This window comes from Lutzomyia longipalpis, chromosome 4 (genome assembly GCF_024334085.1).
Source record: "Lutzomyia longipalpis isolate SR_M1_2022 chromosome 4, ASM2433408v1".
Lineage (NCBI taxonomy): Eukaryota > Metazoa > Arthropoda > Insecta > Diptera > Psychodidae > Lutzomyia > Lutzomyia longipalpis.
Genome location: NC_074710.1, coordinates 12,661,279 through 12,687,969, shown reverse-complemented (window position 1 = coordinate 12,687,969; position 26,691 = coordinate 12,661,279). Strand labels below are relative to the sequence as shown.

General features: G+C 33.7%; 2 protein-coding genes across 8 annotated transcripts in view; one reads left to right on the top strand and one right to left on the bottom strand.

Annotated features, from left to right (window-relative positions):
• The window catches only part of LOC129796382 (rho guanine nucleotide exchange factor 11), a 102,065-nt gene extending 80,009 nt beyond the window's left edge, over window positions 1–22,056 (top strand). For 4 of the 7 annotated variants that reach the window (XM_055838262.1, XM_055838259.1, XM_055838264.1 and 1 more), the window contains 9 exons: window positions 155–363; window positions 462–1,053; window positions 1,161–1,227; window positions 1,310–1,650; window positions 16,449–17,002; window positions 17,108–17,244; window positions 17,426–18,010; window positions 18,094–18,204; window positions 19,815–22,056. In XM_055838262.1, coding sequence (XP_055694237.1) covers window positions 155–363; window positions 462–1,053; window positions 1,161–1,227; window positions 1,310–1,650; window positions 16,449–17,002; window positions 17,108–17,244; window positions 17,426–18,010; window positions 18,094–18,204; window positions 19,815–19,880 — 2,662 coding nt within the window. In that variant the 3' untranslated portion in view covers window positions 19,881–22,056. The remainder of the gene's footprint in view (window positions 1–154; window positions 364–461; window positions 1,054–1,160; window positions 1,228–1,309; window positions 1,651–16,448; window positions 17,003–17,107; window positions 17,245–17,425; window positions 18,011–18,093; window positions 18,205–19,814) is intronic. The other 3 variants (XM_055838265.1, XM_055838263.1, XM_055838260.1) reach the window with 1 other exon arrangement.
• Window positions 22,057–24,635: 2,579 nt separating this feature from the next.
• LOC129796397 (F-box only protein 42) lies at window positions 24,636–26,625 on the bottom strand. Its single transcript, XM_055838302.1, has 3 exons — window positions 26,379–26,625; window positions 25,723–26,300; window positions 24,636–25,639 (listed from the first exon to the last, which is right to left on the bottom strand). The coding sequence occupies exons 1-3, from the start codon at window positions 26,497–26,499 to the stop codon at window positions 24,725–24,727; spliced, it is 1,614 nt and encodes a 537-aa protein (XP_055694277.1). The 5' UTR covers window positions 26,500–26,625; the 3' UTR covers window positions 24,636–24,724.
• Window positions 26,626–26,691: the final 66 nt, after the last annotated feature.

Here is a 26,691-nt window from a genome sequence, read left to right as displayed (position 1 = left end):
ATGTTAAATCAATGCAAGTAATTGCATTATCTATCTGGGTTATTTTGATGAAAAGGGCAATTTATAGTTCAGAGAAATAATTTAGTACAATGTTTCTTATAATAAGCAATATAACATGATTATCGAGTAATTTTCCATGTGGTTTAATTTACAGTAGCCTGGATAGTCCTAGTATATCTTTTGATGGAGTTGGAGCACCACCAGCTGGTGCTGGAGCTCATCCTGGATTAGCTCCTCGCCAGTGGGTTGAGAGTGAAGATGAAGGTGGTGGGGATTTGGAGACGGATTGGAGCTCTAACGTGGCAGCCGATATACTCCATGCTCTATCGGATGCGGAGAAGAAGCGTCAGGAAATTATAAATGGTTTGTGCAAATTGTTTTCTCTATTAAAATTAATTTTCAATCAAATTAGCAACAAATAAATTTATATACTATAATGTTGGGGAAATTGCATATTTCAGAAATTTACCAAACAGAACGCAATCATGTGAGAACATTGAGGCTCTTGGAGGGGATCTTTATGCAACCATTGCAAGAGTCTGGTGTACTAAATGCTGAACATCTTCATTTACTCTTCCCACCGGCGCTATTGATACTCAAAGATTTGCACAGTTCATTTGAGATGCAACTAAAGCAGCGACGCATCGATTCGGCATCCCTCGTGGGGGATATTGGGGATTTGCTGCTGGCGATGTTTGATGGGAAATCAGGGGAGGATCTCAAAGAGAATGCCGCACAATTTTGTGCGAGGCAACAAATTGCATTGGAGGCGCTCAAGGAGAAACGGCGCAAGGATGAAAATCTCCAAAGATTACTCACCAAAGCGGAGTCGCATAAAGCATGTCGGCGTCTCCAGTTGAAGGATCTCCTTCCGACGGCCCTTCAGCGTCTTACAAAGTATCCCTTGCTTTTTGAGAGTCTCTACAAAATTACAGTACGTGTCGCACCGGATAACACCACGGAAGCCGATGCCATCCAGAAGGCACTCGATAATTCACGTGATATCCTTAATCACGTGAATCAGGCTGTGAGAGTGGCAGAAGATGCCCACAAGTTTGTATTTTTTTTTAAATCTATTTTAAGAAAACAAAGTCAAGAACTTTTTTTCCTGCAAAATTAACTTCAAGAGTTTTGCTAAATTCAATTTAATTTTTCAACAGATTGCAAACTATCCAGAAGAAATTGGATAAAGCTGCCCACGATAAGGAGATTAGTAGTGAAATTAAGGTATGAAAAATAATAATATTTAAAAAAAAAAGAATCAAGTTGAGAAATGAAGACTAAAAATATGTTTTCTTGCAATTTTCAGTTACTAATGCAAAATCTCGACTTGACACAGCATAAATTAATACACGATGGTTTGTTGATAATGAAGAAGAGTCCAACAACACAACTTCATGGTTTACTCTTTGAGGATATAATGGTTTTGCTGCAGAAGCAGGATGATCGATATGTACTGAAAGTTCTTCCAAATCCCGGGGCAGGAAGTGCAGAGAATAAGAGCAAGGAGTCAGTATTTTATCCCATTATTAAGGTTAATTTAATCCTTGTACGACAGTCAGCTGTGGATAAGACAACATTCTTCCTCATCAATACGAGCTTATCGCAAATGTTGGAATTGACAACACCCAGTAGTTCTGAATGCAAAGGGTGAGTACTCAAAAGTTTTTTTTGTAATTTTATTTAAAAAAAAATTAATATCTCTCCAATGGGGGCTCACAACATACACCAACCATGTTTGGTTGGCATTGCGTTCTTTCGGCTCAAATCGATATATGATTAGTCATAAAGTGTTTCAATCGGTTAAATTAATAACAAATTCGTGGGACTTTGTAGCATAACAAAATCTTATTTATCGATTTGCCATCTGTTGGGTGAATTTACTTGGGTGTCTCTGTTGTAGTTTTAGCATTTTTTTTGTATTATTCTTCCTTCGCGACTTTCTTGAACACACCACGACCACCATGTCTGACCAATGGATTTTACGTGAAAGAGAGAAAAAAGCCAAATGACGCCTAACCCATTGAAAATTATTTTGCCACCACACAGTAGGGGAGACCAGAGTAAAAAACAAGTCAGTGAAACATTGGGTGAAATTCACTAATCAGACAGTCTTAAGTTTTCTTAAGAATTCTTATGAAAAACTAAAGAAAACTTTAAAAAAAAGTTAAGAAAACTTAAGATTTCTAAGTAAGGCTGAATTAGGCTAAATGTATATTTTTTGATGATTTTTAAGTTATCTTTAGTTTTTCTTAAGAAATCTTAAGTTTTTCATAAGAAATCTAAAGAAAACTTAAGACTGTCTGACTGTCTGTCTGTGAGTAAAAAATATTACTAATCTTCCTTTCGAACAGCTTGTGCTTAGTTTTCTGTGAAATAGGTTCCTACTGCATAAAAAAAGGAACAGTATAAAGCGAAAGAACGGTAAGTAAAACTTACGGGCTGTGATTCTTTCTTTGTCAGTGAAATGTGAAATTGACGGAAAATTGAGGATGGGCAAATTTTGAGGAAGGCTTTCTCGCGCACCGAATCACAGCCAACGCGCAGATAATTTGTGAGAAGCCTTAATAGTGGGCGTTGGCTGTGATTCGGTACGCGAGAAAGCCTTCCTCAAAATTTGCCCATCCTCAATTTTCCGTCAATTTCACATTTCACTGACAAAGAAAGAATCACAGCCCGTAAGTTTTACTTACCGTTCTTTCGCTTTATACTGTTCCATCCATGCTATATTTAATTTTTATCTTTGCAGTTTATATATATTTATCTTTGCATTTTTATATGTATAAATATAATGTATATATCTATGCATTTATATATATTTTATTTTATTTTATATGTGTATATATAAAACGCCCCGCTTCGCGGGGCGTTGGACTTATGCAACTCAAGATATGACATGTAAACTTTAAAACGCGATATCTCCGGAACGGCTACATAGATTTTCTTCATTTTTGGCATGGTGATAGATACTATAGTCAACTATAACATATCAAAATATGAAGCAATTCTATAAAGCGGTGCTCGAGATATTCATCGAAAACTCATCGAAAATTTTGTTTTCAATTTTAGCGCCACTTGCGGTCATTTTTTGAACTTTCGATGTTCCGAGCAGTTGTAGGGCTCGTTAATATCTTTCATTTGAGCCCGAGTTGATCAAAATCGGTCAAGCCGTTCTCGAGTTATGGCCGATTTTCGATGAAAAATTGTGGCGGCCATATTGGCTAAACGGCTTGGCCGATTTTCGAAAATGAGGTATCATTGGAAAGGTCTAGATGGCCCCTACAACATATCAAAATTTCAGACTTCTAGCTATAATAGGGACTGAGATATAGCGAAAACAAAATTTAGGGGTTATTCAAAATGGCGGACGAAGGGGTGGGGGGGTGGATTTGACTTCATAATCGTATGTCTTCCACCCGATATATGAATTTTGCCGTTGACCGCAAGTCTCTATCTATTACCGTTCTCTCGCAATTTAGCGATATACTCCGGCCGGCCGGCCGGACGGACGGCCGGAAAGAATTTTAGCGCCACCGTTTTTTGGAATGTGGGGACCCTAATTCGTGCTCATCCCAAGTTTGAGTCCGATCTGACGACTTTGCATTTTTGAGTGTACACAGAAGCTGTGCTTCTTTTAAGAAAGAATCACAGCTAATATATATACATATAAAAATGCAAAGATAAATATATAAAAACTGCAAAGATAAATAATAAATATAACATGGATGGAACAGTATAAAGCGAAAGAACGGTAAGTAAAACTTACGGGCTGTGATTCTTTCTTTGTCAGTGAAATGTGAAATTGACGGAAAATTGGGGATAGGCAAATTTTGAGGAAGGCTTTCTCGCGCACCGAATCACAGCCAACGCTCAGAAATTTTGTGAAAAGCCTTAATCGTGGGCGTTGGCTGTGATTCGGTACGCGAGAAAGCCTTCCTCAAAATTTGCCTATCCCCAATTTTCCATCAATTTCACATTTCACTGACAAAGAAAGAATCACAGCCCGTAAGTTTTACTTACCGTTCTTTCGCTTTATACTGTTCCATCCATGTTATATTTATTATTTATCTTTGCAGTTTTTATATATTTATCTTTGCATTTTTATATGTATATATATGTATAATGTATATATCTATGCATATATTTTATTTAATTTTATATGTGTATATATAAAACGCCCCGCTTCGCGGGGCGTTGGACTTATGCAACTCAAGATATGACATGTAAATTTTAAAAAGCGATATCTCCGGAATGGCTACATAGATTTTGTTCATTTTTGGCATGGTGATAGATATTATAGTCAACTATAACATATCAAAATATGAAGCAATTCTATAAAGCGGTGCTCGAGATATTCATCGAAAACTCATCGAAAATTTTGTTTTCAATTTTAGCGCCACTTGCGGTCATTTTTTGAACTTTCGATGTTCCGAGCAGTTGTAGGGCTCGTTAATATCTTTCATTTGACCCCGGGTTGATCAAAATCGGTCAAGCCGTTTTCGAGTTATGGTCGATTTTCGATGAAAAATTGTGGCGGCCATATTGACTAAACGGCTTAACCGATTTTCAAAAATGAGGTATCGTTGGAAAGGTCTTGATGACCCCTACAACATATCAAAATTTCAGATTTTTAGCTAGTACAGGGGCTGAGATATAGCGAATACAAAATTTGGGGGTTATTCAAAATGGCGGACGCGAAGGTGGGGGGGTGGATTTGATCTCATAATCGGATGTCTTCCACCCGATATATGAACTTTGCCGTTGACCGCAAGTCTCTATCTATCACCGTTCTCTCGCAATTTAGCGTTATACTCCGGCCGGCCGGAAAGATTTTTGGCGCCACCGTTTTTTGGAATGTAGGGACCCTAATTCGTGCTTATCCCAAATTTGAGCCCGATCTGACGACTTTGCATTTTTGAGTGTACACAGAAGCTGTGCTTCTTTGAAGAAAGAATCACAGCTAAAATGTGCTCCCGGATGCGAAAAATCCCAAAATTAACCCAAATCCGCGAAAAATAAATTCAAAACATTGAAAAATGAGGTTATGTTGAGTTTTGACGCATATAAAAATGTTCGGCACCTAAAATATGCACAATAACACTACCGCGAAGTAAATGTTAGTTTCGCTTCCAAAAATTTGTAACCAGCATTTCCAATTCTGGGTGGCTCCATAATCGGGCCTCCAATAATTTTTCCCACAAGCTGGGTTAATGGTAAAAAACGTTACCAAGGTGCATTTGTGAGACGTTTAGCTATCAACTACAATCAATCTCACAGGTGGAAAATCCTTGGAAATATTGGAAAATTTCACCGACTTTATTTACCCCACTGGTGACTTTATTTACCCGCTGAATTAAAAAAAAAAGTTAGAAGCGGAAGGGTTCAGGAAAAGCTCGAAAACTCCTATTTCCCGGGGAGATAGGGAAAAGTGGTCTGAGAAAAAGTTGTAGGCCAGGAAATTTCCTATGAAAATTACTTATCGAGGAAATTCTCTTGCCTTTGGGGAATCCTGCAGATGAGGATTTATGCAAAATGACTTTTTTTTACCCCTGTCTCCCCTATCAGTGGTAGTTTTGTGTTTTGCATTTTTTTTCCGTGTGGTGAAATAAAATAAAATAAACAATATACCCCCAAGATGATCCGAGTGGAAAATTAAAAATCCTTTTTAGGTTTTTTTCTTGAATAATTTTTTTTTTGAATGATATCATGCCATATGAATAAGTCTGAATAATCTCCTTTTTGGACAAGTAAATGAACCCTAATTTATGCTACAACAACATTAATTAGATAATAAAAATTATTGATTGTGATTTGGATCAATAATAAGTAGTATAAGTAGGTATGTACGTTTAATACTACAAAATGTTGACCAAATACACAAAGTGTGTAAAATTGAATAATTTAATTGCGTGTGTGGATGAAATTGAGAAGGAGAGTAAGTGAAATGAGATGTAAAAAAAAAAGAATTGTAATAAGACATGAAATCATAAATCTTTCATAATAGACCTCCATTTGATGGTCAAACATATCAAAATGAATTATTCTAACTTAAAAATAATATAATATCCAACAATGTGGCGAGAGAAACGAAAAAAAACGACGAATTGGATAAAAAATCCCTCACCTGTAAGGAAAAGCTTCTTCTGGTTGTGACTTTATTCTTTTCTTCCTCATATTCTTTCTCTGTTTTAGGAGGTATGAAAATGAAAGAAAAATAATTCCATTCAACCGTACTAAATCAAATGGTGTACATAAAGTGACAAAAATACAATGTGTTGTGTTTGTAGCATTGATGCAGATCCGTTGCACCTTGAGTATTTGTATTAAATTCTGAATATAAATTACTCCATAAGCGTTTATTGCTTGTTTGATGTTGCGATAGCTCATTTATTTTAATATGTGATCGATTTTAAATGTCGATGGGAAATGTTGCGGCGATTTCAGTTTGAAAAAAAAACCTAATGCAAAATTAGATTTATGCGGAATGGCACTGAAAGAGGGGGAAAATGCGAGAGGGAGAAAGGACCACACTATCGGGGAAGAAGAGATTTTTTTCGAGGATACGTTCTTGTCCAGGACTTATTTAGGAGAGACGCGATGAATCTCCGAGAAAACAAATCTTCAGACTTTTTATTTATATTTCTCCTCTATTTGTGAGCTTAATTCTCAGAATGGGAGCTTTTTTGGTATATAGTTTCATTCAATATGAAATTGAGAGGCTGAAAAAGAAGAGAAAAAAATGAATAATAGAATATGGGTGAAATAAAGAAATTTTCTTGGAGGACAGAAGGCGCGTGGTTCCCTCACACAGTTTCCGCCAGGAAGGTCATCATTGAAAATAATCTCCTAAGCATATAGTTTGACTTTAAAAAAAATGGTTGCTTCTTCTTTTAAAACCTTCATCTCCATGTTAGGTCTTATGCAATGCTAAGAATTTCTTATGCAAATATAAACACAAGATAGCATTCAAGTTCAAGAAAGTCAATGTAATTTGCAAAAGTCTGAACTCTTCCTTTTTTGTGTCGTTCACAACTAATTTGAAAGACAATATTGCGGAATATTTTGTCCAGTAACGACAACCAGACAAGAAAAAAAAAGCAAGTAAAGATAATTCTTTTCAAGAGAAATATTTATATTTAACTCATAACTTTGCAAACTTTTAGTATAAACATTTCCCTTATAGGGAATGCAACAGTTTGTTTGTATGAAAAAAAAAGAAAAGAATTGATATTTTTGCTTTTACTTGTTGCAGTGAAACTTTGTTTCAATTTTCTAAATATTTTTTCTGAGGGAAATAAAAGGAATTCTTTTAAAACAAGGGACAGAGTATTGTTTAGAAGGATTTCAAGTATAGAGACTTTAGAGATTACATACTGAGAGTAATGGGAAAAATTTTAAATGTGCATATAGGGTAGATGATGTAATAAAATACAATTGAATTTAATGAAAAAAAGTCAATAAATGACTTCTGTTTCAGATTTATTTTTTACATATTAATTTAACTTATAATAATTTTTATCATTTCACAAAGGTCCGCACAGAACGAGAAAAAATGGTATAAAATAAAAAGCAATATTCTTAAATTTGGTACCATTTCAAAGCCCATTTAATGCTCTTTTAACTCCCATAACTTTCTACGTTTAAAGTTTTATCAGTTTTAAGTAATAGCGGATTGAAAAAGACCTCAAGGGGTCCGAATTGGGCCACGTTCCCCTATATATTAAACGTGATGCATTTTTTATCCTTTTGATTGTATTTAATTATTTAGAAAAAAAAACAATAACAAAGTCTATAAATAAGATTTTCATTACGAAGAAGAATAATTTTTTTTTTACATATTACTCAACGAGAAAGTTTACAATGAAGCCATAATGGAAAATTTATCATAAAAAATTCTCCAAAGATAAAAATATCTACGTGTAGGAAGAGTTAAAATTAAAATACTATGTCACGATTATGGTATACCAACTAATTATAAAATCACAAGGAGCAAAAGTTGTTTCACGTGATACTTAGAATCCTGTTCATGCAGGTGATTAATTGAATAGAAATATTCTTAAAAATTAAATGTGAATAAAAGAAAAAAATTCCATATGAACACCTATCTAAGTATATTACTGCAAAAAAATTTCCAATCTCATTGTCAAATTGTGATTGAATTCAATTTGAAGGTGTGGAGAGAAGAATTTTTGTGGTGTAAGTATGGTGAGAGCATCTGTTAAAGCTAATTTCCGCCACTTTGAATAATAATTGAGTTAATTGCATAAATATCCGGTAGTTTATACAACTACTTTGCACGCAGTTTTTGAACATAAAATGAAACGGTTTAACTGGGAATACACAGAACAATATTGAAAATAGTTATGCACATGAACTTTTTTTTTGAAGAGTCTTATCATACTCAGAATGTTCTAAATAGATTTTTTTAGAGAAGTTTCTTTTTAAACGAAAGAAATTATTGTGAGAATAGTTTCCTGATAAAGTAACTTCATAAATTTAAAAAAAAAAAAAACTTAATTGAAAACTTGAAAGAATTTAACTATGACCAAAAAATTTCTGATTAAATGCAAAGAGTTTAGTCATTAAACTTTTATCTATGAGATTTTCAATTTATTCTATTTAAAATTCTATGTAGAATTGGATAAGAAATGACTCACTATTTATGGCATGTGCCTGCGAAGCGCAATCATTTAATATTTCGGAATAAATTGAGTTGTTTTTTGAGATTAATGCGAAGTAAGATGATTCTCAATGGTGAGGAAATATATACTATTTTGATGATAAAAGAATTTTCTCTACATACTTTACTATCGAATACTGTAGGTATTTTATTTTCCGGAACGATGTGAAGAAGAGGGAAAAATGTACAGGTAAGCTGACCAAGCTTACGAGAGCTGTGTTTCTTTCAGTGTACCAATAATGTGAGAGCAAACTAGAACGCGAATTAGTTTAAATACGCTCAAAGTCAGGAAAAGTTGAAAAGTCATACCCTAAGAAATGTTTGGAAGGCCATATCTCGAGAACGGATCCATAGATTTTCATAAATTTTTTTTTGTTTGAAAGGTCTTGAAGTCAGCTATAAAATATCGAAAAATGAAAAAAATTTATGTCGCCATTTTCGAAAAATTCGAGTTCGAAATTTTCGAAAACTTTGTTTTCGATTTTAGCGCCTCTTGCGGACATTTTTCGAAGTTGCAATGTTCTAGACATTTGTAGGGTTTCTCGAAACCTTTCATTTGCGCTTGAGTTGATCAAGATCGGACTTGTAGAACCCGAGATATGACATGCCAACTTTGGAAGGCTATATCTCGAGAACGGATCCATAGATTTTCTTCATTTTTGGCATGAAGCTAGATAATATGGTCAGCTACAACATATCAAAAAATGAAAAAAATTTATGTCGTCGTTTTCGAGATATTCATCGAAAACTCATCGAAAATTTTGTTTTTGATTTTTGGCCCCCTAGCGGTCACTTTTGAAACTTCGGATGTTCTAGAGAGTTGTAGGGTTTGTTGAGATCTTTCATTTGACCCCGGGTTGATCAAAATCGGTCAAGCCGTTTTCGAGTTATGGTCGATTTTCGATGAAAAATTGTGGCGGCCATATTGACTAAACGGCTTGACCGATTTTCGAAAATGAGGTATCGTTGGAAAGCTCTTGATGGGCCCTACAACATATCAAAATTTCAGACCTCTAGCTATAATAGGGGCTGAGATATAGCGAAAACAAAATTTTGAGGTTATCCAAAATGGCGGACGGAGGGGTGGGGGGGTGGATTTGACTTCATAATCGGATTTCTTCAGGTCGATATTTAAACTTTGCCGTTTACCGCAAGTCTCTATCTATCACCGTTCTCTTGCAATTTAAGTTTAGAATCCGGAGGGCCGGACGGACGGCCGGACGGCCGGAAAAAACTTATTTTTGGCGCATACGTTTTTTGGAATGTGGGGACCCTAATTCGTGCTCATCCCAAGTTTGAGCCCGATCTGACGAATTTCGATTTTGCTCGGTACACAAAAGCTGTGTCTGAAAGAAACACAGCTAAAAGCTGTCGGGAAAGCCCACAAGAAGTAGACGAAAGAAGTTATATAAAAAAAAGTTCTGTTGACATTGAAACTTTATCCAAACTTTGGGGATTCCTTCAACTTTTCTCGGCTATTTTCCCATTACAAAAACAAGGGTGATGAAATCACATGAGGGAGTTGTACACCATCGCGCGGGGAATTTAATCTTTGACACGCGGTATGTGCTAAACATCAGCATAAAGGATGATTGAGAGTTATGTAGGGGGTATGTGTTTTATGGTACGGAGAGAAATGCAAGTTTTTAATGCTGAAAAAGGAATAATGAGGGGGTTTGTGTGCGATTCTTACCAAGCAATTTTCAACTCTCTCTATAAGCATCATACAAAATGAATAACATTGGCAGTCACTGAAATACTCTTTCAGTCTCGTGTTGGCATCCAATGAGACCACAAGTCACATGGAGCTTTTCCGCCATATTTTACGTTTGCGCTTTAACTCTGTTTTGGTTTTTTTTCCTTTAAATAAATTTCCTCAAAAAATTAAATTCTTCAGTGTGCCACCATTAAATGACAATTAAATTGTGCATTGAGGAATGATTTTATTATACAAAAAGGAAGTTTCGTTGTGATTATGTGAAAGGTTATGCGGGAAGAGAAATTCAGTTTTGTGTAAAAAGTGATTTAATTTATTGTTTAATTGAAAAAAAAAAATTTTTTTTTGAAAGCAACAGTTTCCTTTTTAGTTTCTGAAGATAAATTTTGCTTTTAGTTGTGTCTCTTTAATGAATGAATGAATGAATGAATGAATGAATTTATTTGGCATGCCCTATGGAACTACATTAGAACCTTAATGGACTATACAAAAAAATTTTACAATGTATTTGACTTACAAAACTAGGGGAGTTGTAATCGACCGGGGGACACGCTAACAGGGGAACTACGCCAAACTTTTCACAACATATTCCTTAAATTTACAATGGTGCTGAAATAGCAGTAGTTTCGTACACTATCAACTAAATGTTTCAATTTAAAATCGATCTCCATTCTTTTTTTTTTTTACAAAAGAAAATATGTAAAATATGATATAAAAGGAATTATAGGGAAAAACATATATAATCCACCTAAGTATATACATTATGTATGTAGTTATTTTTTAGTTAGGCAAAAAAAGTAGAAAAAAACTAGAAAAAAAAATGTTTGAAAAAAAAGAGATAGATTGCAATGAAAAAAAAATGAACAACAAATCACTTCACACTCCAAATAAAATCAATACAATGTTGTTGATTTTAATGCAGTCGATGAGCAATTAGTTGGGAGTTTAGTCGGAGAATTTCAAAGGTGGACACTCCATGGTGTGTGGTGACAAAAATAGTGCAATTTGACATTGTGCTGAGATGAAAATGGATGCAAAAAAATCCCAATGGGGGCCTAATTAAATGCATCATGATTGTTGAGAGTTGTCCTATTAGTTTTGAGAATTTTTACAATCTATTTTTAAAAAAGAATTTTACTAAAAAGAATTTTAAAAACTAAAAGGGAAACATACAACATTTAATGAGAATATTAAAATTTACATAATTAATTTAATTCGAATAATTTATATTCATCCTCAGGCTCAATTACATTGTTGGATTAGCGAGATTTTTATCATAAAATAAATATATTGGAAAACTTTTGCCAAAAAAAAAGAAAATTCTCTAACACACTCATTATTCGAAATGTCGCTGATTGGAAAAAAAAAAAACGTTTGCGTTTTCTTTGCCACCCCCCGTCTTGATTGCTTTTCTGAGGGAATTGTTCATTCTATATCATTTAATGAGGTTATATTTAAAATTTATCAGTTAAGATTTTTGAATTGAATTTAATAACCGAAAAGTTGACAGTTAATATTGACAATTGACAGCAATTTTCTGTCAGTGTCAAAAATTAATCCTTTTCCGTTACAATAATAATTAATTATGTGTTTTTCGTATTTTTTGATTATTTATTTTCCTTTTTTACAATGTAAAATAATTTTTAAATCTTAAATTACATATTGTCAAAACTTTAGCACTAATCAGCCGTGTAATTAATTACTTACCTAATGAGCTACCTCTTTGCTGTGAGATGTTTTTTTTTATCTGTCTGTATATCAATTTAATGAGCATAAGGTAATATATTGGAATTCAATTTGAATTTCCATTTAGCGTACACCATTAAATCATTTCACATTATATTTTTTCCATTGCACTTTTACATCAAGTTTAATTAATGTCACTATCACAACGCGAAGTCAGTGCCATTGATGGCAAAAATAACATTTGCAATGTATATAGTATTTTTTCGTTTGTAAGTATAATAATTTTCTGGTACTTTTGGAATATGGTTGAAATTCTTTTTTTTTCTGTTTGTTTTACATTTTTGAGGATGATAATAAAATATAGAAAATGGAAAATTCCCCAATGACACTGAATGCAAGAGTCCTTTATGGCCAGATTCATTCTATATTTATAAAGTGATGGACTTTTATTGGTGTCATGCTTAAAAGTGAATATATTTTGTGAAAAAAAATGACTAAAAAAACCTTCTTTGTACAAAGCTAATTGGAACTAATTGACGAATTTGTTTTTCATGCTTTTATTCGTGTCTTCCAATTATTTGAGTTTTTTTTTTCGGTGTATGAATGGTAGAATTTTTGGTGAAAAATTAATTGAATAAAAAGGCTCGTGTTTTATATTGGAAATATTTTTTAACTCATTTTATGTGAAATGTAGAGGCATACGACAAAAAAAAACAAACCACACGCATTTTGTGGTGAATGGGGTTTTGTGGTGCAGTTTTGTGAATAAATTGATCATTTGTGCAAATACACCTTCACACATCACTTGATATTTGATGGCCACCACACCATCACATTGGGCTTATAAATGTGTGTACACCTCAGACAGCACCTCCATCTTTTTCTTGAGAATGTCTGAGATTGTTTATGCACAAAATGTAAAGAACCGCAGCGAATGCATATACAGTTCAAAACACTTAGGGATAAGTTAACGATAGATTACGTTAGATGATTTGTGATTCAAAATTGTACTACGTTGCTTTAAGATTGGAAAAGGGTAATCAGAGTAAACGTCTAACGTCAAACATTTTACGGAAATGCCATGACTAAAAAATGTCGAACGTAAGAAAATAAGTGTCAGACGTTAAAACGAACGTCAAATATTAGAAGAGACATAACAAAAGTTAAAACTGCACGAATAAATTGTCAAAAGTTATTAATTTGAATGCAACAGCTCTTTCAAATGGTTAAATAATTTTTTTTACAAACCTCCGTATTTTTAATCTATTCTAAATCTCTATAAATTAATTCTAACAAAAGACAAATAAAACATAAAAAATCTTGATTAGAGTTTTGGCTACACCCTTGAGAGTAATTCAAAATTCAACTCCTGGAATTTCCCAAATGCTTTTGAATTAATTTTGGAAAAAAATCAAATCGGTCTGGAAGTAGTTTAAATTTCCCAGGAAGAGTAATAAAAAGCATTAATTTAAAAATGAACAAACATTAAGTACATTGAGTACTAAATGAACCTTAAATTGTTTATTTACTTCTCACAGTTTGAGCACTTCATTCAATTAAATATAATTGACTAAAATAGCAAAAATTTGATCAAAATACTATATCTGTTGTATTTAAGAAAAGAAAAAAAAACTTACGAGCTTAATGTAAAAGCGGATTCTGAGTGCTGAGAGAACATTGAATTAGCAGTCAATGGTGTGATTTATTGATATTAGTAAAGTTGATGAGTTCTTGCATTTTTCCCCATTCACGACCAGACGGAAATTATCTCGAAAGAAATTCATTGGTTATTTCAAAAAGACGACATGCGAGAAGAAGCCTTTTTCCATACTTTTTCACTGTGCTGCAAGAAGAAAGAAAAATGTTTTTCTTGTAAACTGTCTCAAGGTGAGGGGATTCCTTGAATAATTTTGTATTTCTCATTCGTTGTATTATCTTTCTTTCACGAAGAAGAGGGCAGAAAAATAAAGGTTGGGAAATTGGGAAAACAGGAAGAACGCATCCCAGGAGATACCTTTCCTAAACTTCTTCCACTAAAATTAAATAGTTTCTTGAAAAGGAAAAAAAAGAGGGAGATTTATTTTTAGAACAAATTGGGTGTAAAACTTTTCACCTTTTTCGCTATATTTTTGTCATTCATGCTTGTAAGGAGATGTGTCAAGTACAACAATATATTCCTTGTTATTGGTTTCTTTACGTGTAACCAGCCTAAATACACAAAATGATAAAAATAAATCGAACACAGACAATCCAATTGGAATATTTAGTAATAATATTGTCTCTTCAAAGAGGAAGCTCATAAGCAAAATGTATGAAAGTTCTAAAGAGTGAGTATGGAGCGCCATGTGTGGGATGGTTTTAAAATTAAACCCCCGTGTCGAGATCGTGACACGCATAAATCACGGATTTTCAATTGAGTAAATGAAAAGAAAAAAATCAAAGTAAAAGTCAATGCACACAGTGATCTCTTTAAATTAGACCATGAGGTTAATTATTTACAAAAAGGCAATGCATTGTTTATTTTTGCAAATAAGTTGAATTTCTAAATAAATTGTCTCTGAATGTAGTAAAGAAAAGGGTGGTTCGGTGAGAAAAATGTTTTTTTTTAATTATTTTTCTTTAGACCAAAAATCGTATAATTAATTTAATTAATGTAGGTAGTTAGTTTAAAGTTTTTGTTGTAACTTATTTGGTGCTCTTTTATGTTCTTAACGTTTTAAATAGTTAGTGTTAGTTAGAGGGGAAATATAGTCCAGAAATCTATTCTGTGGGGTATTTTTAATTTTTAATTAAAAAAAAACTGAATAAGTAGTTTTTTTTATAACTTGCTTAGATCATTCTAATGACTGACGTTTTTTTTTCTAACGTGTGACATTTCTCCTGTAAAGTTTGACATTTAATATTGATCATTTAACGTTTCTTTTCTAATTTTCTTTCCTATCATTTGACTTTTTTATTTCTAAGCTTTGACGTTTCTTTTCTAACATTTGACGTTTTTTTTATACTTGACGTTTTGTCGTCTAATATTTGATATTTATTATCGATTGTGTAACGTTTCTTTTCAAACGATTGATATTTGCAAAAGGTCACGTTTGTTCTGTAACATTTGACATTACTTTTACAATTGAACTGTTTGACTTTTCTCTTTTCACGTTTGAAAATTCTTATTTTTTTTCCATGTAACTCTTTATCTATTTTATTGTAAATTGACAAGTTTTTGTGAGAAATGCATTAAAAAAAGAAATTAAATAGAAGAAAAAAAACCTTGAGAAACACCCTACGTTATTCTCATTAATATTCCATGCACATTGTATATTTATTTTGAGAAATTAAATTAATTAATGTTATCCATTTTGTTCAATATAAATGATTATTTCTTGGGAATATTAAATGTTCATTATATGAAATAAGTTAGGTGAATGCAGAGCAATTTTTTATATATTTTTTTTTAGTTAAACTATACTGCCTAATATAATATTTATAAGAAAATACTCTGAAGGAGTTTATTCACTTTTATTTAGAAGAATATTTTTAGGAAATAAAAATTTAATAAAACATTTCTTTACTTCATTAATTTTTTAAGCAACCCAAACTTAGCAAAAAATAAAGAATTTGTTCTTATTCCAGCGTTATCTCATAATAATATTCAGAATTCATATTCGATTTATTTTATCAATATATTATTATTATTTTTTCCAAAATTATCTACTTGTTCAAACAAAAAAACAGATTTCTTATCAGTGGTGGAGGTTAAAGAAGATTGCGCAGATATATTGCGGAAACCATACCATGTGTGTCGAATAACATTCTAAGAGTGTTTAATGTGTATGTAGGTAGTATATACACTGAACAAAGCAGAAAAAAGTGAATTTAAGTTGGAACTTTTGCGCCTCGACGACTGTTTGGACGTCCACATACTTTTTTTGTAAGAAAAATCAGAATGTGAAGCGAGTGAAAGAAAAATATTGATCATTTGTGCTTGTTGGTTGGTGGGTGCCTGGGTGAAGATGACCAGAATATTGGTTGAATGAGTCAGGCGGACAAAGTAAAAAAAAAAAGAAATAATTTTCTTCAAAAATAAAGGGAAATAGAGAATGAATTTGCTCACACCCGATGACGTACTCTATGGTGTGAGACGAAAGAGTGTTTGTTCCGGAAGTGTAGCTAGCAATGGGGGTGGTGGTACTGGGGTGTTGAGTAAGAAAGAAAAACGTCGACGTGGAAGTATAAGTGAGCCAGTTCCCCTGCGGAGAGCATCACTTGTCCAGAGGTTTTTGCTCCTTCTCAATATTTTCCTTCGAGATTTTTTTTTAAATCTTCTTTTGATTTATTTTATGTGAAAAAAAACTTTTTGTTGTTGTGCAGGTGGTTTAAACATATCTCAGATGCAGCTGAAGCATACAAAGCCCGAACACGCGGGAGTCATGATCTTAACACTGAATTGTCGAGTGGGGGCTCAAAGGAGAAGGATTCCTTTGAGATGACACCCGATAGGAATGACTTACCCGGTTTGGCGGGAACACCAGGTGATCAGGTGGCCACGGCAATTGGGGCAACAACGGTGGACAAGAAGTCTGAGGATGGTCAACGACGCAATGAGACAGCGAGGGAGAAGAGAAAATCCCAGAAGCAGCAACAAAAGCCACAAGATATGCGTTTTAAGAGCAAGAAGAAGAATGATAGTGAAGAAAGTCGTGAATCCGGGAATGAGGATGATGATGGGGACGAGGAGGAGGATGATGGTGGGGAGGAGAAGAGAATTGAAGATGCAGATGAGGGGAAAAAGGATAAATTCAATGGATATTCCAATTCCTGCAGTACACGGACACTCACACAGCAGTGCTCCTTGGTGGCACCCAGTGAAGTACAGATAACCGTCAGTCCATCCCTGACAGCAGAACCTGTTCTCACACCAGCTGGTGAGTAGTGTAAATCAAATATCTTTCTTCTTAATCCATAGAAAAAAAATATTTAATCAAATTTAAATAAAAATATCTCTTGAACGTTAATTTTGTCCTCAATAGAACGCCTACGACGGTTAGATGAGTCAATAAAGGGAATGCTGGTGGAGAAACAGCAAATTGTATGTGATATGTTTAGAATGCCGAGTGAGCACTTTTCAGCAATTACTGACATTGCTGGACAACCAGAGGCGCCAAAGGTAAGAATGAAAAAAAAAACAATGCATGTTAATTTTTTGTGGAAGGTTTATTTTCATTAATTCATCTTCCTATTTTTTGTGATTGTTCGCATGTGTCTGTCCTCATTCTAAAATTCGCTTTTTTTCTCTTTTTTTTCTCTCCTCATCCTCCTTCGTCTTTTCTTCCCGATAAAAACACAAGATTGCCTCATTTCAGGATCCGAGTGATTTGGTTTTGGCTGCCTTTGCCCAAGTGCAATCACTCACGGAGGCGCTCAATGACTACACGCGTGTGAGTCAAATTCAAGAGATAAGTGCTGTATCAATGGCGCTATGTGATGATTGTCACAGGACACGGGCAGCTGGTAGGCAGACCCATCATCCTGTGTTGCAACGTGAAGATTCCGTGCATGAAGATGAAGATGGGTATTGTGAGATTGTGGAGTTGCAAACAATTGGTCCACCAGCAAGGTGTGAGCAACAGATAAAGAGACGTAGCACAAATTCCATTCCGGAGGAGACCGAATCTGAGATGCGTTCGGAGGCACAGCAGAAGCCAACACCAGTCATGGGGCAAATTGAAGTGAATGAGGCATATGTTGGGGGTGGTGCACATGACGTCGGAAGTGATAAGGCTAAAATTGAATTGGTAGAAACAGAGGGTGGTATAGCTGAGTTTTGTGGGCCAAATCGCCTCCTTCATGCCACATCGTTAACACCCGCAGTTCCATGTCATCTCATTTCAAGTCACACAACTGCACTCAATGCACTCGTATCGCAACTTTTGGTAAGTTTAACTCGTTTACATTTTAATTAATCTTCAAATATTTAAAGTAATATTCATAACTTTTCTCCTATTTCTATGTGAAGCCAAAATTAAATGAGAGAGATGTCGAAAGGGAAATGCTAAGGCGAGAAAATCAACATTTGAGAGAACTTATCAATTCTCTTCATGAACGCGAGCGTGTTTCAATGCAAGAGGTAAGTAAATTAAATATTTAAGTAGGTAGGGGAGGACGTGGTAATTTGGCCACTTTGGCGGTTTTTGGGATATATCAAGCAAGTATGGTAGTATGTATGAAGAATACCAAATAGCTCTATTTTGTAGGAAATTTTCAGGCCTACAACTTCTCCATATAACACTTTTCTCTATCTCGATGAGAAATGGGTGAATTTTCCATTTTCCTGGACACTTAGATTAGTGTCCAAATTACCCCGAGCACGGGTACTTTGGACACTTTGGCTCACAAATTATTAAACATAAAAATTTTTGGACAATAAAAATTTTTTTAATTTTCCGATTATTTTATTGGAAGATAGGATATTTATCTAAGATTCATTTCCGGTAATTTTCCAGATAAAAATATTTAACAGAGACTCAAACTTTAACATTTTCTCAACCATAAAAGAGCAAAAACTAAAAGTAGCCGTTTTTCAGATTTTCGTAAATTTCTTCTTTTAGCTAAAATTTTTTTAGTATAAATTGTTTATAATAATTAATAAATCATTAAAAGGCACAACCATAGTGAATATCTTGAACGTGCGTCGGAAAATAGTGCCGGAAGAACTCAAGTGGCCAAATTACCCCACTCCAATTTTCCGAATAAAACCATTTCCACAGGAAAATCTGTTTGAGATATCGGAAAATGGATGTCACTATCGTGTTTATGAGGAATCAATGACTCTTAGTGACGTATAAACTAATTTTTAACCATTAAAAAGTTATCGGAAGAGTTGAACTTCCAAAATGCCAAAAGCACTTGAAAAAGTGAAAAAAATGATTTTTATCAAATAAAAGAAAATCTAATGATCGGATTTTTCTCAAACTTGGTACGATTGATTATCTCTATGGGGAGTATAAACTGTGGAGAAATGGATTTTCTAGCATTTACCATACTTGAGATATTCCCATTAATGACTTTGCCAAAATGGCCAAATTACCCCGTCTTCCCCTACCTATATACACTACCCGCGAAAAGTTTCCGGGCAAGGCTAAAATGGGTTATTTTTGAAGGCAAATTTTATGTGGCTATATATCCGGTTGTGCTGATCCTACTTTCAAAAATTTATTAATTTTAAAAAGAGACATTTCTCACCTTTCCAAAACTGGTAAATTTTTGAAAATCGGTCAATCCGTTATTTCTTGGCAGCCATTTTGGTAATTCAAGGCAAAAGCGTTTTTTTTCACGATTTCACAAATTTTTACTTTGACCTCTTGCATCTCGGCCACTAGTGCACCGATTTTGACAAATAGATTATTAGTGGAAAGGTAATTTAATTCCCTTTCCAAGTCTGGTAAATTTTTGAAAATCGGTCAAGCGGTTCTGTCGTGGCAACCATTTTAATTAACCATATATTGAAAAAATATACTTTTGACTATATCTCAGCCTGTGGTTTACCGACTTGAACAAACTCGGATTCAAATGGTTGCTAATCATGTCCCCTAACTTAAAAAAAAATTATTCCGATCCGTCACGTGGTTAATGGCAAATTGTGAAAAGTGACGTCATAATTATGATTTTTATCCATTTTTAATCCTCTTAATGCGCGTATAACGTTAATTTTATTCAATATATTATTTTATTCATCAGGAAACGCCACCAAAGGAAGTGGAAGTTGGTAAAAAGTCTACTTCAACAGACAATGTTGATAACTAAATAGAAAAGAAAGCAAAACATCCGTGGACAACAAGGACATTTCATTTACGTGAATTTCTCGATTTCTTTCATTCTCTTTATTTTCTCTTTCAAAGCAGATGAAAAAAGAAAATTATTGCCACAACTTATATAGTAAGAAAAAACAACATAAATTAATAAAAATTGCACTACATGTTCAAAAAAAAATTATGGGTGTTTAAAAATGCATGCTTAATATTTGATTCGGTCTTCTTTGTTTTGGTAAAATTTTTTGTGGCACTTTGTTGCCTAATACTGAGGTTTTAGGGATCAATCTGTGTATCGACAGCAATCATTGAAAAGTAGATAACATATAGAAAAAAAATGGCATGAAATGTAAAACAAAAATTATTGTAGTAATTGATGTGCACAGAGGGAGGATTTTATGTTGAGATTGAAAATGAAATGAACGAAAGAAGAGTAGAAAAGGATCACTCCATTGATCCCCCTCCTGATTAGATTCCTTTTAGATTAAATTCCAGTACAAGTTGTGGCAATATATTTGGTATTAAAATAATTTTTTTTCTTTAGAAAAAAAAGTAAAGAAAACCTTTTCTGAATTTTAATCGTGAATTTAAAAAAGAATAAACACTATATAAATGTCAAAAGAATTTACAAGAAACTGGTAAAAAACCCAGAAAATATAAATGTTTTATTGAACATTGTTCTTAAATGGAAAAAAAGTCGTTGAAAAATATTTAGAATAAAAACAAAATATACAACAGAACATCATGAAAGAAATATCAAAAAAATTGTCTTAATTGATGAAGATTATTAAAAAAAAATATATTGACGTCTTTGTGTAATTTGAAATGAAATAGAAAATATTTGTATAAGGATTAATATTTTATGACGAAAGAACATTTTTCGATGAATTTAACAAAAAAAAAAGAAATGAATGAAAAAGAAATTAATTGCCTTAATTTGCATATTAATAGAAATTATAAAAATTATTCAAACGCATCATGCAATTGGCTAAAGCGAGCGTAATTATATTATTGGAAAAATTTTATAGGTACTAATGTGACTTTTTTTAACACAAAAAAAAAGTTTTTGAATACCTACAAAATATATTTTTATATATTGAACTTAATGCGGCCTAAAAATAGTGACGGATTCGTTTAATTATGCAGAAAAATGGTGAGAAAAATATTTATTCTGATGAATCTTTCAGATTATCCCAAAAGCTTTTTTTTATTTTTTTCTCTCTCGTATTTTAAGTTACAAAAAAGAGTTTATTCTCTTTTTTTTTCCTTACTAAAAATCAAACAAATAATATGGTTATGGTGTGAAGAGACAAAGAAAGCAGGAAGACCATCCTTTAAATGAATCTCGAATAAAATAAAGGAGTTTACTCGTTTTTCTTTAGGTGAAACTCCTTATTCGTGAAAGCAATCAGGATCCACGTAATGTTGTAGAGAATTTAAAAAAGAAAAAATCGTCAAAAATACTTTAACTATTTACAGCACAAGGATTAGCTGAGAAAAGCCAAGAAGGATTTGTTCTAAAATGCAAACAATGACGTCATTATTACGTTACTTTTTTCGTCGATTATTTTTGAAATGATATATTTATGCTTCATGCACAGGATGAGACAAAAAATCAATTTTGTGACGTCATTATGTAAATTTTTGAGCAAATCTTTACAGACCATTTCTAGCTGATTTTAGAGTGGAGAGTGATGAGAATTTTTGGTGATCGTTTACTATTTTTTGGGGGAGGGGGGGGGATAAAACACGGGATTAGATCTATACAGAAAACCTTAATTTTTAATTATAACTACGTTTTGGAGACATATGCTTCGTTTTTCAGGTACAAATTATTTGGGGATCTCTCGGTCACTTTTTCTCCAAAATATTTTGTGCCTGAGGAAGGAGGTATAAGTCCCCGAAACGTAGTGCCAGTTAAAAGTCGGGAATTCGTAAAGGTCAATTTTCGTGTTCTTCTCTCTCAACTTCAAAAGTGACCGAATTTTAACATCAAATTACTTTTTTTTTGGAAATTCTCTATTACGCATATCCCAGTTGTTTTCTCAAATGAAATGTTTTTATAGAAAGCGAATAATCTCCTTTTTTTTGTTTTACAAAAAATATTTTTTAGATCATAGTTTTATTTTTTCCAGCAATTTTCTGCATATGAGAAGCCATCATACTAAAAATACCGGGAGAAATTCTTATGAAAATCTTCGACCATTTAACTTGTTTTAATTTTTTTAATTGAAAAAAAAAATTAAAGAAATTAATTTTGGCGGAAAGAATACAAGTTCTTGGGATTTTCAAATTTATGTGTTCTAAAGGAACCGTTTTATGAGATATAAGTTCGGATTACAGGATTACTGCTATATCTGCAGACATAGCTTAATTTTTATTTGTATATCCATTGGGAGGTTGTAACCAACATCCCTGGCACTGAGCCCCATGCCAGCAAAGTCGCGAATAACTTCTCCGGAAGGGCATTTTTCGTGAAAGGATCATAATTAAAAATAGAAAACTATCAAAAAGTACAAAGAATGTAAGGGAACTATATTCCTGCCGGGTATATTTTCACAAAAGATATAATTATTACACATTACGTAAAAAAATATTTCCGAAGTATTTTATCAATTAATAACAATGCCCATATTGAAAAAAAAAAGTTATATTTAATATTGAATTTTAAAAAATAGATTAAAAAAAAATTAAGAAAACACTTTGCGCCTTGTTTTAGACACTTACCCAGACATTCTTTAAGCTTTTGATCTTCCGGTTTGTGCAGTTTTGTAAAAGAAATTCCAGAGAAGGAATATTTTGGACTTTTTCTTTTAAACCTCTTTCACGACCTTAAAGAATAGATTTTAGAATTCTAGTATAGATTCACTTTGAGAAAATTTGTCAATGAGCTTATAAAATTGAACAATTTACGACCCTTGCTACGTTCTTGGACACATCTTAAAAGTTAAATACTTACATAAATGTTGATCAGTGTGAGTTAATGGTTCTCAATGTTAAATGGTCATTGTTTCAATGTTGCAAAAAAGATTAAAAAAATTTCCCAAATATTTGACCTTATTGAGCGACCAAGAAACCCTTGAAATTCACTTGAAATTTAAGTACAAATTTCGAAGATTTCAAAGGTTTCTTGGTCGCTGAATAGAGCCCATTTCTTAGAAATAAGAGTTTAAGAAAAAGTATATTTAAAACAGTTTAATGTGTCATAGTCACAATGCGGTCGTGAAAGGGTTGTCAGTTGGTTACAGCTTATTTGATTCTTTGATGAAAAAGAAAAATTTTATTTGAAAATATAAAGCTACAAAGAAAAAAAAATAAAAAGAAAACGGCAAATCAGGTCGGTCAAGACGTAAACTGTAAATGCTATTTTATTACTTTTTTCTTCACATTTTTTCCTTTAATTTTGATGGAGAGAACCTTAAAAACAATTTGCAAAATCCCCAAAATTTTAATATTTTTGAGCCAAAATATATCAAAATATATTTCTTGTTTTTTTTTGACCCACAGAGGGGTACAGATTGATAACAAAAAAAAGTATTTTCAACATTTCTTTCAACAGAAACTATTAAACGTTCTTTCGTGTCTTCAAAAATGGAGAAATAAATCCTAAATTTGAGTAAGATGAAGAAGAAATAAAACACTTCCATTAAAAAAAAAATAATCAAATATTAGTGAATATTAATAGACAACAGATTTAAAAAAAAAAAAAGAAAATAAATGTTAAATGTAGGATGCGATAGGAAAAGCATTATAGAGAGATGTGGTTAATTTAAGACGTATTATATAAAATATTTCGAGAAAAAATAGTTTTAATTTTTCAATTGAAAATGATCTTCTGAGAAAATTTTTATCCAATGTATATATTATATTATTTCTTTTAATTATTATTCATCATTTTTTTCCTAAAAAAATCCATCTATTTTTTTCATTTGACACACCGTCAAACGCTTAGTGGTAAAACATAAAAAAAGGAATGGTATAAAATCAAAAAAAAAAGAGAAAACAATGTCATTTATAAACATTTTATTTAATAAAAAAAAAGAAAAATTAATTGAAATTATATTTTGTAAGGAATGATGGAAAAGATATTAAGATAAAATAAATGAAGAAATATATAAATGTAATGTAATTTATGAATCATCAATTAACTTAAATAAAGCATAAATATTGCAAAAAATCATCTTTCTTTCAAGAAATAATTAGAAAATAATTGATTTTTCAATTTATAATTTTTGTAATTTGGCAGAAAGTTTTTTTTGTTGCTTTTTTGGGGAGTTTCATAAACTCTAAATTTGCAAAAAAAATCTATTTTCGTGTTTTAACACTTCGTGTCTTTTGCGTCATACCCATACCGCTACTAGTCACAAACGTGAAACATTCTATTTTCCATAATTTTTATAAGTTTAATTATTTTTTCAAGATGGGAAAGAATGAGATAGAATTGACGTAAATTAGACCAAAGGAAACGTTTTTAGTGGCAAATATTTTTTAAGAGAATCCATAGAATAAAATCGTAATACAAAGAGCGCATGTTTCATTATTTGTGTTTCACGTGAAACATGCCCTCAGAGAATTTTTCTTAGGAAAAACATCTTCTTTGGCTTCTTCTGCGCGAATTAAATCTATATTTCTAATTTGGAAAAACAATAAGTTTCATAAAAATTTGAGAAAATTAAAATATTTCACTCTTGCGTGTATGCATGACCCAATGAACGCGAAAGGGTTAAGATATTGTGAAAAAAACAAACAGTTGGTGAAGAAAATATTTTTTTATTCTTTAATTCCTTTGAAGGTGAATTTGGGGGCGCTACATGACTTCCGGGAAATAAGGAGACACACTCATATCACCGTATGGGGTACTGTGATGAAGTGTAGATAATTATTAGCTGTGTAATTCCCTTGATTGGTGTTCTGTTCGAGACCACCAAAGACAATGAGTTCCCCATTCCCAGCCACGAGACTCGAGAGAATTGTCTTGACGGGTGCTCCCGGGAGGACACCACCATCCTGCACCTCCTGCCACTCGACGAAGGGTTCATGGGGATGGAGTACGTGGGAGAGATCACAGATAAATAGAGCTTCGCAATTTTGTCGTGTCTTCTTGGGGGGACATGGTGTGGGTTTGGGAGTGGGCACCACGAGTGGCATACCACGACGTGCTTGGAGTTCCTGTTCACGCTTCTGCAATGCCGCAAGTCGCCGTTCACGCATATCTAGCCCTGAATGTGATTCCCGGAATGCCATCATACCCAGATGATGGTGATCCGATGAGGCACGTGGGAAATTTTGTCGTACACGCGATGGCTCCGGTGCGGCGGCATCTCCCCGCGCTGGTTGTCGACGTCCACCCCCATAGAGGGGTGGTGGTGGAGCTGTGAGATTGGGGGGATCCTGAAAGGGATTTCTTAGTCTGTGTTGCTCCTGATGCTGCGGAAAGGTGCGTTGTGCTTGAATATTGAGACGAATTTGATTTGTTATTTGCAAATCCTTCGGAAGTGTGGAATTCTGCCCCAATACAATGAGCTTCTCATCCACATGGCACGATGGATTGGTCCACATACGTGTTGCACCGCATTTCTTATTCCTCACGGGGATCTCCTTCCACGACCACACCGAAGAGATCATCGTGAGGAGCCACATGTCTGTAAAGGGATTATTTACACCACCAACACCGCCGACAATCAAGAGGTGTTCATCATCCAGACGTATCTGGTAGTGATCAATACGTGGCTCTGGTTTTGTTGGGGATGTTTTCTGTTTTTTTTTTTTTGCAAAGAGAAATGGAAATTAATGAAATTTTTTGGGGATTCTGGAGGCTTTTTGGATGAATAATTTACCTGAAGCTTCCACGCGTAGGTTTCAAGGTCCAAGCACCAAATATCATTGGAGTACGTCACATTCAATGCAGTCTCCTGGAGTCCACCAAAAATAACCATCTGACGTCCGTGAATTGTAGCTGAATGCCCTGCCATTGCCGGTGGCCATGGAGTTGAAATTTTCGGATAGAACCAATGCTCTTCTTCCAAATTGTACACGTGGAGCTCATCGAAGAGGCACACCCGTTGGAAGGGCGGGTAAATTGGTGGGTACCGCAAACCCCCAAAGACAACAAGCTGCCCCTCGTGACACACCATCGTTGCGCGTGCCTTGGGCGATGGGTAGGGATGATTTCCATGGGAATTGCATCGTATCCACGTGCGTGTGGATAAATTGAAGGCCCACAAGTCATTGAAAGTTGTCACTTTGCTACTACCACCCCCAAAGATGTACATTATACTCTTGAACACAGCAGCACAGTGGGAGAAACGTCCAGCAATCCTGGGGGCCACAGCATCTGGTGGTTCCCATTCTTTCCAGCACAAATTCCCTTCCGCCACGCTACGTTGGAAATTTATTGTCTTCCGGAAACGAGCATCTAGTAAATTAGGAGATCCCCAAAGGAACAAATTTCAATCCAAATGTCAGGAAAGACAAAACAAAAATCAAATCTTACTCTTGCCAAGATCCGCCCATCTTTTGCAAACTAATCTACAGCTTTCCACATCCTTGTACGGTGGCAGGAGGTTGATGATGAATTCGAGAACTTCATCGGGTAAATCATTTATTGTTGCCATTCTCCCCGAAATCCCTGAGAAAATGGAGAAAAATCACTTTTTTCTTTCTCTTTTCGCAAAAGAAAAACAAAATCTTCTTCTTCTTCCCAGTCCCCACACACAAAACATCGAATTTTGCTTCACGACATCCACGCCCTCGAGCGGAGATTTTGTAATACGATCAATTTTTTTTCAATTTTCGCGCGTTTTTCA

What these genes read in the sequence shown, in the direction of transcription:
- LOC129796397 (XM_055838302.1), bottom strand. Translation starts at nt 26,499, where the DNA reads ATGGCAACAATAAATGATTTACCCGATGAAGTTCTCGAATTCATCATC. An exon ending in ATGGGCGGATCTTGGCAAGA is followed by an intron (nt 26,301 to 26,378) that starts GTAAGATTTGAT and finishes CTAATTTACTAG; the next exon opens with ATGCTCGTTTCCGGAAGACA. An exon ending in CCTACGCGTGGAAGCTTCAG is followed by an intron (nt 25,640 to 25,722) that starts GTAAATTATTCA and finishes AAAAAAAAACAG; the next exon opens with AAAACATCCCCAACAAAACC.